The 15,688-nt window shown below is 43.1% G+C and overlaps 1 protein-coding gene across 4 annotated transcripts in view; it reads right to left on the bottom strand.

The window, feature by feature from the left end:
- The window catches only part of MAP2 (microtubule associated protein 2), a 1,143,712-nt gene that overhangs the window by 89,879 nt on the left and 1,038,145 nt on the right, over window positions 1–15,688 (bottom strand). For all 4 annotated transcript variants that reach the window (XM_078680559.1, XM_078680562.1, XM_078680563.1 and 1 more), the window contains 2 exons: window positions 9,651–9,743; window positions 6,686–6,767 (listed from right to left, as the gene is read on the bottom strand). In XM_078680559.1, the coding sequence (XP_078536685.1) occupies window positions 6,686–6,767; window positions 9,651–9,743 (175 nt within the window). The remainder of the gene's footprint in view (window positions 1–6,685; window positions 6,768–9,650; window positions 9,744–15,688) is intronic.

Genomic DNA, 15,688 nt, shown 5'->3' with positions numbered 1-15,688 from the left:
GATGCAATGGTACTTTCTAAGTACACTGCATCTCGCCAACGAGTTCTGTGACTATGTAGCGCATGGAACTCTAAGGCAGACGACTTCAATCTGTGGAGCGCGACCCCCACGGGTGCGGGGATCCCTGGGATGGGGGTAACACATTCCCCAACCTCACTTGTGCCTGGATTCTAAAACTTTTGCTTTGGATTTGGTAAAAGACAGCCGTCCTGGGGCAGCTTATTTCGATTGTTTAAATTCGTCAGCTCAGTCTCCTTTGGTTTGGAAATCTTTCATGCCAGGGTGCCTGGTTGCCTGAATGAAATGCAAATGTGCCCTATTTATTAATCAGCAAGTGTAAAGGGTGCTTGGGACCCGTGAATTGCTACAAGCTTTGTGATGGCAAAGAGTTGTTTTTTTAATGGTAGTGCAGAGAGTTAACAACTGGGAGGTGAAGTGCATGCTTTTAACTGTAACTGTATTGATACAGCCCTTAGTACCCCATAGGAGGTGTCTAAGGGACAGTTATGTAAATAAATAATTCGCAATACATACGCCCAGGTGTTACTAAAATCTACATTTTGGAAGCACCATTTTATTTAAAAACTCTTTACACATTTTGTATCAGTCTATATTTTACTGTGTGTAATGTAATGCAAGTATAAAATAATGACTTACGTACCCACAGTGCTTTCTGTCACAGGCAGTGACCTTGTAGCACTAAAAATACACTTCTCCACTGCACCAACCAAGATTTAATTCTGTGTCTCTTTGATTACACACAGACATCTGCAGTGCATTAACTAATAGAGGTTTCATAATGTACTACAGTGCTTTTCCCACTGAGTAACCTTTTTATTTTCATATAATTTTCATTTACACTGCCCATTATTTTATATGTAGGTACCTGATGATGAAAGACCTAAAAAACATAAAGAATATTTTGGGGATTATTTATGATTGGCTTGCGTGCCAGAGCGTCAGTTTTTTTAATGCTACGCTGGCTCAAGCATTTTAACCAAACCTATGAGGCAGCGCAAAGTCACCCTGCATGGCTTTGCAAGGCCTCATAGATATGGAGTAAGACAAAGCAGGGCCAGTCGCTGCCTTGTCTAACTCTGCATCAAGGAGGTGTTCCACGGGACCTATGCAGGGGTTCCCACGCAACACCCATGGATTTTGATGCTGCCCCATATTTACAAAACCATGTAAACCTGGAGCAGCACCAAAAAGTATCTCTCCCCAGTGAAAACATTTCTCCTCGTTTTTCCTCTTTCCATGTGTGTTGCATTCTACAGCTCACATAGAAAGAGGAAAACACCTCTCAGGACTGTTTTTGTGAGGGAAGATGTCCCTTCCTGCAGACAAACAATCCTGCCTATATTGGTGCTAGGCATCAATTTGTGCACCAATGCAAGGGGAAAGGACAGGAATGCACCATATTTCATGAATATGGTACATTTCTGCCCTTTCACATTGGTGTAGGGCAGCGAAGAAAGAAGAACGACTTGCGGCGCTGCCCTACGCCAATTCCTCATAAATGAGGCCCTTTGTTTTTAGCTACACCTTTGATCACGCCCCCATGCTAGCTGATCTTTGGTTTGCTAAACACTGTTTAATATTATTTGCCCACTGTAAGAATTATTTTGTATGGGAATTGGGAACGTTTATGGTCGTCGATGATGAGGAGTACCAAGTTCTAGAAATATTTTTGTCAGGAGGGGGTTCTTACGCTTAAAAAAGTTTGACAATTGGGCCTCAGTATCAAAAAGTTTGAAGACCTCTGTTCTAAGGTGACTTTCAATATCATTCTAACAAACAGCAGTGGGAACATATTTTCCTTATTACATGACCACACCATTACCCTTCCCTGAAAAGCTTGCCTCTTCGTAAGCAAATATACAGAATGCATTTGGAATTTATAGTGCTAAAATAGAAGCATGAATATAGAGCTGGTAATTTAATGTAAAAACATTAAATACATTGTCAAGTCACTTTCAGCAATAGCAATTGCTCATAATATGTGGGAATATGCAGAAAGATCCCTGCTTTAGTTTAATGAACTAAACCTGTGCAAACAAAAAAATTGCTTTTGTAAATGGCATCTTTCTACTAATGACTGTTCATTTCAGACAAAAAATCAGTATAGCTGAAAAGATTGTTCTTGTTTTTATTATTAAAAAAGCAGTTCTAATTTTGAATCATGCCCTGCCTTGACACTGTTTGCTGGCTCTGACAGAAGGCATTTTGACATCACAACTCAACTGTAAAACATTGTTGCAGTTGAGCATCAACTTCATTTTCTTATTATAGGTGACTAGTTATGTCACATCTAGGTTATAAAAATAGACACAGGTTTTTTTATAGAGGTAGTGCAGGCTCCTTTCATTACAATTGTATACTTCTTGGTTATCAATTCTTTAATAGGTTCTTTATATGCACCAGTCAGATACATTTTAGTGTATTTAGTATTCCTTTTCATCAACATTTTTCTAAATATTTTATTACTAAGTCATCATATAGGTAAGCTGTGTCACGGTGGTTAGTGCACATAGAATCATGACTTTTTATTCCAGAACTTTTTAAGGCTTCACCTTCCGATTTTCTATAGATCAATCCTCGATGAGACCTAATCGTACCCTGCATAAGACAAAAGCTCAACCCCAGCTGTAACACTTCTTCCATCTTTTTCGTTAAATGATATTGATTATTGTTTTGTTCTATTACGGATACATTATCCAGTTTTTATCAGAGGTCATCATTCAATCTTGTGGGACAGATCTATATTACTCGCTCTTCCTCGTATTTAGTGTGTCTAAGGTCTACTTCCTTTTCATCTCCGTTTCAGCCTTCCTTGTCCTTTTGGCCAATTACTCTGGTTTAAATGTAGCAGGTGCAATTCACGAAAAAATAATCCTCATTTGCGGCATTTCAGCTGCTTCTGAAATCTGTTCTGTTGTTGATCTTTATTGTCCAGTAATCTTGCTCATGTCCTATGGGGTTAACTTTTATGGCATAATACATATTTTCATATCACAAACAAAGCCATGGGTCCAGAGTCAGAAGGTCATGCAAATGAATGGGTGTACTACGCCACTCTGAGGGGGATTTCCCTTTTAAGGACGGTTCCCCTCACACACCAGAGGTGTCATGCTTCATCATAGGGGTGCCTCCTCGCGTGAAAGACCTAGTCTCCACACGGGCTACAACCCCCTAGCTATGAGGGAGGAGCTCAGGGATGTTTTCCTTTGACAAAGGGCGGGAGTTCTAAAACCCTATGTGAGCTTAGTGGGTCTGCAAAAGGTGCAGTGCTAAAAAGTGTATGGTTAAAACTGGCTACGGGGTTAGCTATGCTTCAACTTTATTAAGCTACCCGGTGTCAGGATTAAAAACAGCGAATAGCTGGTAACGCAGGAGCCGACATTAGAGGCATCTGTGTAGATACTAGACCAACATGTTTCGGCCAAGGGACATAGAGTAGTGTCATGGCCTTCTTCAGGGTCAATAGTATAGCTACTGCAATAAATAGGTGCAACGAACGTGAAAAAGCATACAAAAACACGTGCGTAAAAATCCGATGCCGCCCGTATGAGTCCTCCTGTCCCTCCCTCCTGTCCTGTCCACTGGACGTGCGGCATCCGATCCTGTTTCCCACAAACCAGTGGTTTTTGCGCATGTACCATATGTCTAATATGCCGGGACAGATGTGGTGAATTCTCTAATCTACAGTGGTTGAGTTTAAACAAACTGAACAGCCAAATTCACTGGTTCAGTATTACACCATTATCATTTTCATGCACTTGTTTTTTCACGTTTGTTGCACCTATTTATTGCGGTAGCTATACTATTGACCCTGAAGAATGCCGTGACACTACGCTAGGTCCCTTGGTCGAAACATGTTGGTCTAGTATCTACACAGATGCCTCTAATGTCGGCACCTGGGTTACCAGCTTTTCACTGTTTTTAATCCTGATAAGGGGTTGCTGAATAAAGTTGAAGCATAGCTAACCCCGTAGCCAGTTTTAACCGTACACTTTTTAGCACTGCATCTTTTCTAGACACACCAGGCTCACATAGGGTTTTATTACACCCACCCTTTGTCCAATGAAAACATCCCCGAGCTCCTCCCTCGTAGCGAGGGGGTTGTAGCCCGCAAGAAGACTAGGTCTTTCGCACGAGGAGGCACCCCTATGATGAAGCATGACACCTCTGGTGTGTGAGGGGAACCATCCTTAAAAGGGAAATCCCTCTCAGAGTGGTGTAGTACAGCCATTAATTTGCATGACCTTCCCACTCTGGACCCGTGGCCTTGTTTGTGACATGAATAGTTAGTGGAGAGTTGGCTCACGCAGGTCTTGAAATCCCGTCTAGTCCCCTTGTGTGAATGCATAATACATATTTTCCCTACCATATACATCATCATTCTTGTCCCATAAGATATTTCCTGTTTGATGGTAATGTAAAATACTTCAATTTCTGGAGGACATGCTAAATCCAAAGGAAAATCCAATTGCATAATCTAATCCAATGTGGATAAAACTGTGGAAGAAATTCAGGTGAATTCTCTGAAACAGACCCCTTACTCCAGAATCAAGGAATTTTCCATTATTACTGAACTCAAGATCAGGCCCTAGGTAAGCAATCACTGCATTTTTGTTTATAAATCATTATTGCTGGATGCATGGTTTAATTCATTATATTGAAGAAATAATACTTCAACTTTATGTGAAAGGCCCAGTAGCATAACGAAACTTGAGGGGGCCCCCCTGCAAAGTATATGGAGCGAACCCCGGCACACCACCTACCACTTTGGCCACAGACCTGGTGTACTGTGCAGAGGGCGGCCACCTGGTGTTCGGCCCCCCTCGCACCGCAGGGGCTAATGTTACGCCTCTGGAAAGGCCAGTGTTAGAAAAACAGTGGGGCATATTTACAAGAAAGTGGCAGGGCGCAGTTTAGCTCCAGAATTGCTAACTCTGCAGTCTGTCACTTTAGAAACACAGGGATGCGCCGTATTTACAATAATGTGACAGGTCACAGCGTTTCTCCATGCGCTGGTGCTAAATTCAGCTGCCTAGAGCCAACACAAGCACCCTTGCACCTGCGTTGAGGGAATGATTGTGTATGTGCAGGAAGGTCTCTCTTGTTGCACATAAACAATCCAGAATGGCGATTTGCAACTCCCATGTATGCTGCATTGTGCAGCACAAATAGAAGTTGCAAATCGTCATGTTTTTAATGATTGTTAATTAGCAGGAAGGGAGACCTTCCTGCACATAAACAATCCTTCATGGCAATTTGCTGTTTCTATGTGTGCTTCAAGACACAGCACATAAAAACAGCAAAAATGTGGCGAAATAAAGGCTTTCTCCTTATTTCACCATGTTAGGACCAGGTTTTCCCTGGTCTTAATTTTGCCGCTGGCTCCTATTTAAGCCACCATTGTAAATAGGAAGCAGCGTCACAATCAATGGGTGCTGCGGCTTAACGTCCACCGCAACACCCATTGCTCGCCCCTTTAGCACTAAGTCTAGGAAGAGAAATAGGGCCTTATTTACAATGGGGGGTTAAGTGGCTTAACGCCACCTTGTAAAAAGGCGAAGCACCTATTCCCAAAGGAACGTCGCAAAAAGTGACGTTCCTGTGGTGATAGGGGCTTTTAACTATGCCCCCGTTTCTGGAAGCATATAGTCAACTTTTCATCCTTGTTGCAAGGGCCAGCCACAGCAGTGTGATGTGCAAGGGGACCTTGCTAGCAAAGATACAGAGCAGCTTCGACTGCACTAGTTTCTTGTTGGAGCAGATGTAAGTTTATCAGTTTACAGTGAGTAATGTCCAGAAATCGTGCTTGATGTAAGAAGTGCCAAGCTTTGTTCACCAGAGCTCTTGGATAAGTTGCTGCTGTCCTTAGACTGCTTTCCCATCAGTTGCGGGATCAGAGGCCCATCCTCATTCAGCTGGATTTACACATCTGTATTCTACCCACAACGCAGCACTGCCTTCAGATGGGGCATGGAGCTGAATACCAAAAACGGAGAAACCAAAAGTAATAGTTTAATGATTATTCTTTGACCATTCAGCACTGGCACATAAGAGGCACAGCTGAGAAATCACTAGGATGCACAGCTTACAGTGAGCAGGGGATGTAGGAGACAGAAGATGCTTGGGTCTGATAGATTTATGACAATAGGTGGTATAGGTTAAGTTCCTCTAATTTTAAACAGCCGCACCCTAGGACTAAGGAGGAGCCCACTTTGGCTCTTTCCCCAAGCTTTAATTAAATGAAACAGAGGCTGCCAGGTGTTATAGTTTTTTCATCTTTTAGTCCTTTGCTAATTTAGGCTTGGGGTTTTGTATGTAAGGTGTGTGAGACCCTAATGTATGTGTGACTGAATAATAATGGATAGATTACTGTTGTGATTTGTAGTCCAACCACATGGAGATGATAGACGGAGAGCTGAAACTTTTCAGGCACTCCCCCCTATTGTGTGCTACAGCAACTTATGAAGGAATATTCTGTGGCATGTTACTATCTGTCCAAACAAGAGAAGAAACTGACTATGTTTCAGCTCCACCAGACTTTCAGAGACATAAACCTACTCAGAAACCACATGAGTTCCCTTTAGTCTAATCTTGCGGTTTGAAAAGCTGCTTGCCATTACTGACCATTAATCACTATTTCTGTTCATGACACGAGGCTCCTTACCTGGCCTATGACGGATGTTCTTCAAAGACCCGCACTTAGACGTCACGTGACTCAGGTCGATCTTCTTGGTAACAATATGGATCTGTTAAAGCACACACAGTTAAGGTTATGATTAGAGTGGGGTGTATAAGAACCATCAACAAAGTTAAGTTGGAAAAAAAAGAGAAAGAAAATTATAGTATTAGTTTGAAGAAAGCATCAGGAGCTTACGGATCGATCACGCTAGTTTGAGACAGTGATTCCATACACTAGAAGAATCATTGACTAGGAAGTGGTGAGGAGCATGTAATTCCCTATTATTGGGACAACCTACTGTATGTATTCACACAGTACAGTAGGGGTCGTTTTGAGTGTTCAGGAAGACAAAAAAATAGTGTTAAGTGATTCTTTGTGTATGCACCAATTTGCTTGCTTTCTACCGTTTTATTTCACTACAATGCTAGACACTACAACCCATGCGATTACAACGGATTCACTACATTGGACCATCATAGCAGAACTTTGCAGGTAAGACTGATCTTTCTTTAATGTGTGTGTGTATATTTTTATCTATCTATCTATCTATCTATCTATCTATCTATCTATCTATCTATCTATCTATTTATCTATCTATCTATCTATCTATCTATCTATCTATCTATCTATCTATCTATCTATCTATCTATCTATCTATATATCTATCTATCTCTATCCAACAGTGGAAGTAAGGAAATCTAAGTAGCTCTCAAGTTTTAGGTGGAGAGCAACTCTTTCAAATGGAGCATTTTATAACACCACAGATACTCTAAAAATGCTTACAATAAAAATGATCATCCTAAAAAGAATGTTCCTTTGTGTTTGGATACAGCTATGTCTCTCTGACGAGCTCTACTAAGAATGAAGCATGTGTCAGGGACTGCTTGTATTCATTGCACGTTGGCTTGATAGTATTTTACAAATCCAAAGTTGTAACACTGTGAGTGGAGTGGTAAAAATGTTGTAATTTTTCAGTTTGGTGTGGGTGGCACTAGCTAATCCTGTGCTTAAAGAGTTTGCTGCAAAAATGGCAAATGACTTTGTCACTTTTCTAGCTTGGTGTGGGTGGCACTATGCTATTCCTATGCTTAAAAACTCTACTAGAAAAACAGACATTTGAGTATGAACATTTTTAAGATTGTCTGTGGTGTTGTAGAGTGCTACATATAAAATAACTATTCTCCACCTAAAATCTGGGAACTACCCAAAGTTCCCTACTTCCATTGTTTTGCATAATTTATGCAGCACTGAAAGGGTATTGCTTTGATATATATACACACACAGATACATATATATTTTAGATGTTGTATTTTGTATGTATGTGTATATATATATATATATATATATATATAAATGTATATATATATATATACATAAATAAATAGATAAATATATATTTGCCTTTTTTATTGTATATGATTAAATGTCCTCTTTGTATGGGGTAACCCTCTTTATGGAGTTCCCTACTTCAATTTTTTGCATAACTTATGCAGCACTCTAAGGCTGAAACGGTATTGCTTTGATATATACATACATATACATATATATTTTAGATGTTGTATTATATATATGTATACATACATACACATAGATATAGATATATAGATATAGTTAAATCTCCTCTTTGTATGGGGGAACCCTTTTTATTGGGGTGAAAACCACCCTCCATTTGTGAGATGTAACTTGTGATTTGTATTTATTATATTGAGTTAACTTTTGTTATCTATCTATCTATACATATGTATATACACATTTACACACACACATACTCTTAACTACATTAATATAATTAAGTATATCATTTTTGAATTATTTATCTAGTCTCACTATGATTATTATAATGTTATTAAGCTTGTAGTCGTTCTAAAAACGAATGAATACTGAATTATCTTCTATTTTATTACGTATATCCATTGTCTGATTCACAATAATTTTGTATTAATTATTTTATTTTATTTCTTTTAACTTAATACAATTACATTTGCATTACCTTAATGCTTTCTAAAACTTTAATTCCACTTACTTTTCTACTTTATTATCAATAATAAATGTAATTATTATCATAAGTTATTTCTTTATCATATATGTGTAAATATATATATACCTATCTATGCATGTGTATGTAGGTATATAACACACACATATGAATACACAGATATGTATATATATCTATTGATATAGACATATATAAAACGGAAATATTTTTACCTGCAGTGTATTATTGTAACTCACATGGTAAATGTAATAAATACTTCTCTGCTTTGTAACGCCTCTCGCTTTAAAAGCTTTGTGGTAAAGGCGTGTGGTGTAGCCCTCGTTGTAATGATGCTTCGCCATTTCTACAACTTAAACAGCCCCCAGTATACCGTGAACAATGAATCTATTGCAGCTGAAATTTTCCTCTCGACTCAGGGCTAAATGTACTTTTCCAGTATCTCTTTCCCCCTACTCGTCTATCTCTGTCTCACTCCTGGCTTCCCTTCTCCTTTCTCCCTTTCCCTCTCTCTCGTTTCCTCAGTATTTTTCCTATGAGAACAGCCCTGAGCAGTCGCATTTCTTGAGTGAGTCACCAATAAGCCCTTCTTGGTCGGTGATTTTATAATTAAGTTTCTCTAGTTCTGATTGGTCCGCAGTTAGGACTGAGCTGAGCACCCTCCTCTGACAGTAAAGTGGCTGCCTACACATTGCCTTGACATTGCCACAGGTGTTCTTTCAGCCCCTTGCTAAGAGCCCTGGTTATCAAGCAGACAGAATTTAGAGGATAAAAACACGTGGACGGTGGAAGACAACGAAGAATCACCAACGGTGTGCATGGAGGAGCATGCGGCGTCTCGAAGAGGTGAGAAGTTTAGCATAGCAAGGAAGACAGTGAGGACAGTTTGTGGAGGCTGAGGAAGGAGGATAGACGTTAATACAGTTAGTAAATGCTTTCTGGTGCTCCTCTACTTACATTTCCTCCCCCTGGACAATGAGTGATGTTATCCTTGGAGCCACATCGGGAATTAATATCGCTAAAATCGACCTTCTCGCTTACAATCTGAACCTAAAAGGAATTGGAAGCAACTTAAGCATCTTTTCGTACATCCAAGCTTGACATGTCCACAACGGTTTTGGCCTCCGTTGCTCACACTAAATATGTGTCAAGGCTAATGTGCACTGTAGCCGTGAATAACTTAGCAGGTCATTTTTGAATAATGCCAGACAGAGTTGGACGGGTGTACTTGGGAATCGAGAGCTGTCACAACCAGCAGATACAGCAGATAGGCCAGACGGGTTAGGAAGAATTCAACACTTATAAAGGGGAAACGTCCTTCAGACTGAAGCCGGAATCCCACTGTGCCTTTATAGCGACGGCAAAAGAACAAACGCGTCTTTAGTACGAATTTGTTCAGCACGCAAGTCGATATAACTACTTGCCTTAGGGGGCGCATTAGTTGAATGGTGTTGTATTTGAAGTCCAACACCTTCCCTACTGTTGAGCATACTAGAGTTGCAATAGTAAATTAACCTATTCCAAAGTCCAGCAGCCCCCCCCCCCGCCTCCCAAGGCGAGTCGTTATAACAACTTGCGTGCTGAACGAATGCATACTAAAGACACCTTTGTTCTAATGACAACCCTGTGAAGGCACATAGTGAATCTGGCTTGCGGAATACCGTCACATATTCCTTATAAGATAATCATGTGGGTTTGTAGAATTGTGAAACAGTCTGTGGCAGGGCCACTGTGAGAAGGGAAGTAAACCCAGTTGGCTATTTATTTTAATTTCCCTGCATTTTAGACACATTTTTATTTCCACTCTCTTGTGCCTACATGTCGCACCAAGTCTATGAAAGGACAATGAGTTGACTTCTGTGCCTGTGGTACTTTGATCCTCTGTGCTGAGGCTCTGAGTTCAAATTCACTGTTTGCCAGAACTACCTGGGCCGGTAGGTGGTAAGGTAGTGGTTTCCACTGAAGTAGGAGGGTGAGTGCTGAAGGACACTTTCACAATAGTATACCTAAATGGCCTCAAGACCAGACAATGAAACAGTTATGGAGGCCTCAGGTTTTCCCCATGGTCATAGAGGTGACTGGGATCTTTCATAACAGTAGGCAGAGTAATTATAATGAATGGGAAAACTTGCTACAGACCTGCTAATAACTGAAGTGATATGGCCTCATAATTAGACTTCCACCTGCAGCCAATGCAGGTGTCCTGCAGACAACCCTGAACGGTTTTCCCCATGGGGCCATAACGTGAGGGAGGTGGTAGAGAAATACACAGCCATTTGGAAATACAAGAGTGACTATTGAGAGTATTTTGAGCAGCTGAAACAAGTGAAGTGTAGGTACTGCAGTTTGTACAGATCATACATGAAGGAAAATAAATTGGGCTGAACAGACAGACGATGACATCGCCCTAAAACTCACAAAGTTAATATTTGGGAAAATACTGTAAATATGGCTTCATATCTACTGTTTGAGGAAAAATACAATTTGCAGAGATGGTATGTTGCACTCCGACAAAAGCTGGGTTAGAAAAAAGTGTCCTAAAGAAAAGAGGCACAATATTTTACAGCACAAGATACTTTTGTAAAAGTCTTTGAAGAAGATTCTACCACTGGGAAAAACTTAGCATATTTCCATAAAAGTCTGCTGTAGCATTATTTATACGGATTTGTTTATCATTTTGAGATTTATTCAACAACTGAGGGATGTGGGAATAAAGAAATTTGGTATTGGAACCTTAGACTGCTGTTTTTACTAGACTCATATTCAGCAAGCTACAGGGCACTTTTCGTCTTTGCCAAAAGCTCAGCAGGGATGTAGCAGTTTCATTGGGCTCTGATGGGTTGAGCCAAGCCTTACTGTTTAATTGACTGGTGCAGTGGCTAGAGTAACCATCCCACTCTCACCTGCTTCATATGCCAGTGGAGAATGCATAGGGTATTGGAACCTTAGTCTGCTGCTGTGATTAGACACCCCATTTAAAAAAAGCAAGAGATCACTTTTCATCTTTGCCAAAAGTTCGGCAGGTGCAAAAAACAACAAGTGATGGACTGAATGTGGATCAATGTCACACACTCCCCCAGTCAAAAGATCTGGGCCCAAATCCATCGTTTTTTTGCACTCCACACCACCCTGGGTCAGATAATGGCTCTATGCAAATCAGCTCTGACCCTGTTGCCCCATGGGAACAGTCCAGTCCGAACTACAACAGCCATATCTTTCCCAGACCGGAATCAAGCATCCGAGGACCGGACCGGTTTCGAGGTAACACCTCTCTTCAGCCCGGCTAGCTTGACTCCAAGTGGTGTGGAGTGCCTGGGACCCACGTCTGGGCATCCCCAGCGCACTTAGGGCGGCAATTGCAAAAAACAACAAGTGATGGACTGAATGTGGATCAATGTCACACACTCCCCCAGTCAAAAGATCTGGGCCCAAATCCATCGTTTTTTTGCACTCCACACCACCCTGGGTCAGATAATGGCTCTATGCAAATCAGCTCTGACCCTGTTGCCCCATGGGAACAGTCCAGTCCGAACTACAACAGCCATATCTTTCCCAGACCGGAATCAAGCATCCGAGGACCGGACCGGTTTCGAGGTAACACCTCTCTTCAGCCCGGCTAGCTTGACTCCAAGTGGTGTGGAGTGCCTGGGACCCACGTCTGGGCATCCCCAGCGCACTTAGGGCGGCAATTGCAAAAAACAACAAGAGATGGACTGAATGTGGATCAATGTCACACACTCCCCCAGTCAAAAGATCTGGGCCCAAATCCATCGTTTTTTTGCACTCCACACCACCCTGGGTCAGATAATGGCTCTATGCAAATCAGCTCTGACCCTGTTGCCCCATGGGAACAGTCCAGTCCGAACTACAACAGCCATATCTTTCCCAGACCGGAATCAAGCATCCGAGGACCGGACCGGTTTCGAGGTAACACCTCTCTTCAGCCCGGCTAGCTTGACTCCAAGTGGTGTGGAGTGCCTGGGACCCACGTCTGGGCATCCCCAGCGCACTTAGGGCGGCAATTGCAAAAAACAACAAGTGATGGACTGAATGTGGATCAATGTCACACACTCCCCCAGTCAAAAGATCTGGTTGTAGTTCGGACTGGACTGTTCCCATGGGGCAACAGGGTCAGAGCTGATTTGCATAAAGCCATTATCTGACCCAGGGTGGTGTGGAGTGCAAAAAAACGATGGATTTGGGCCCAGATCTTTTGACTGGGGGAGTGTGTGACATTGATCCACATTCAGTCCATCACTTGTTGTTTTTTGCAATTGCCGCCCTAAGTGCGCTGGGGATGCCCAGACGTGGGTCCCAGGCACTCCACACCACTTGGAGTCAAGCTAGCCGGGCTGAAGAGAGGTGTTACCTCGAAACCGGTCCGGTCCTCGGATGCTTGATTCCGGTCTGGGAAAGATATGGCTGTTGTAGTTCGGACTGGACTGTTCCCATGGGGCAACAGGGTCAGAGCTGATTTGCATAAAGCCATTATCTGACCCAGGGTGGTGTGGAGTGCAAAAAAACGATGGATTTGGGCCCAGATCTTTTGACTGGGGGAGTGTGTGACATTGATCCACATTCAGTCCATCACTTGTTGTTTTTTGCAATTGCCGCCCTAAGTGCGCTGGGGATGCCCAGACGTGGGTCCCAGGCACTCCACACCACTTGGAGTCAAGCTAGCCGGGCTGAAGAGAGGTGTTACCTCGAAACCGGTCCGGTCCTCGGATGCTTGATTCCGGTCTGGGAAAGATATGGCTGTTGTAGTTCGGACTGGACTGTTCCCATGGGGCAACAGGGTCAGAGCTGATTTGCATAAAGCCATTATCTGACCCAGGGTGGTGTGGAGTGCAAAAAAACGATGGATTTGGGCCCAGATCTTTTGACTGGGGGAGTGTGTGACATTGATCCACATTCAGTCCATCACTTGTTGTTTTTTGCAAAAGTTCGGCAGGAGCATGAGTACCAGTGTTGGTGATTGCTGTTGGAGATGTCATTGTGCTCTGATTGGTGGTGCCAAGCCCTACTGTGTGATTGGTGAAGTGCCTACCGTTGCTATTCCGTTCCAACTTCACATCACAGCAGAGAACATATAGTGGGGTATTAAAACCTTAGTCTGCTGCTGTAATTAGCATTGCCATCATCTACAAAGAAACCATCCTTTGCACCACCACTGAAGATGACACCACATCTATTATGAAGAACCTCAACTTCCAACTCCAAAGTGACGGCGAAACTACCATCAGAGCACCCTCACCTACAGACGCCTAGGACCACTCCCCGGCTTCTGTGACACCATCCCCGAATTCATTGCTCCACTAGCCATTGACTCCAAGCACTACAACTTCTTCTGTGACCTTAACTTCCACATCAATGACACCAAAGACTATAACTCCACCAACCTTCTGGAAACCATGAGCAGCATCGGCTTCACCCAATTGGTTACCAACTCCACATACAGCACAGGACACACGCTTGACCCAATTGTCACTGCCAGTGACAGAGTGAAGTACAGTCATGTCACTGAACTCACCTGGACTGACCACGGCATCATCCACTTCACCATCGCATGATCACAATGCACCACCACAAGGACCCCCAGCTCCTCCCACAGCTGCTGGAGCAAAGTGTTAGAGGCCCAATGGATGGATGCCCTCAACACCACCTAGCCCGACGCCGCAACCAACTTTGAACATGCCGTCCATTATTTCTCCACCTGGATCACCAACTGTGCTGACACACTCACCCCCATCAAGCCAGTCAAGACCAGCAGATCCACCAAACAAGCCAGTTGGTACACATCAGGACTAAGGACAATGAAACGCAACTGCAAGCGACTAGAAAGAAGATGGTACATGAGCAGAAATCCGACAGACTGAGCCACCTTCAAGTCAGCCTTCAACAAATACCGCCAAGGCCTTATAGACACACAAAAAAGTGTCCTGGCAAACAGCATTGAAGCAAGCACCAACCTCAGCAAGAACCTCTTCAGCATCCTCAGAGAGATATGCTGCCCGTCAGTCACTGAAAACACAATCTACCCTTCCCAGGAAATCTGTGATACCCTGACTATTTTCACAACAAGATTTCCACCATCTACAGTAATTTCCATCCCCCTACCCACCGACCCCTACAACCTCCTCACACCAATGGACACCACCTATAACCACCTGCTCACCACATGGGAACAGCTCACCACACAGAGCACCACAGCCATCATGAACTCCATCCACTCTGGAGTACCCACCGACCCATGTCCCTACCACTTCTTCAACCTCAGGAGCAAGAAAATCAGCTGCTAAACTCGACACCATTTTCAATGCATCCACACCGTGGCCACCTTTCCCGAGGGGTGGAAACACGCAGAGGTTAGACCCATCCTCAAGAAACCCAGAACCCATATCCTACACAGACAACACCCTGCTTATCCTCTCACCCTCAGAAGAAACCTCCACCACTAGTACCAAATTCCGCAACTGCATGACGAGTGTCACTGCCTGGATGAATACGAACTGCCTGAAGCTAGACACAGGCAAGACGGGAATTCTGATTTTTGGAGGAAAAAAACTCACAGAGGGGAGACCTGACCCACACCCAATTCACCAGACCACGCACGCGACATTGGCATCACCCTGGACAGCAAAGTCACCATGAAATGCCATATCAACGCAGTCTCTTCCGCCAGTTTCCAAACCCTCCGCATGCTCCGAAAGATCCTCAGATGGCTACCCGTCAGCACCAGAAAAATTGTCACTCAAGCCCTAGTCACCAGCCGGCTGGACTAATGCAACACGCTCTATGCAGGAATCACCACCCAACTCCTGAAGAGACCCAGGACGATACAGAACTCAGCTGCCAGACTCATGCTCTACCTCCCCAAATGGACCTATATCACCCCCCCCAACTCAGGAACCTTCACTAGCTCATCCAGAAAAGTTGCCAATTCATGATGCTGACTCGCGCCTACAAGACCCTACACGACCAAGGCCAGCCATACA

The sequence above is a fragment of the Lissotriton helveticus genome, chromosome 3_1 (genome assembly GCF_964261635.1).
Source record: "Lissotriton helveticus chromosome 3_1, aLisHel1.1, whole genome shotgun sequence".
Classification (NCBI taxonomy): Eukaryota; Metazoa; Chordata; class Amphibia; order Caudata; family Salamandridae; genus Lissotriton; species Lissotriton helveticus.
This window is presented reverse-complemented; position numbering and strand designations above follow the sequence as displayed.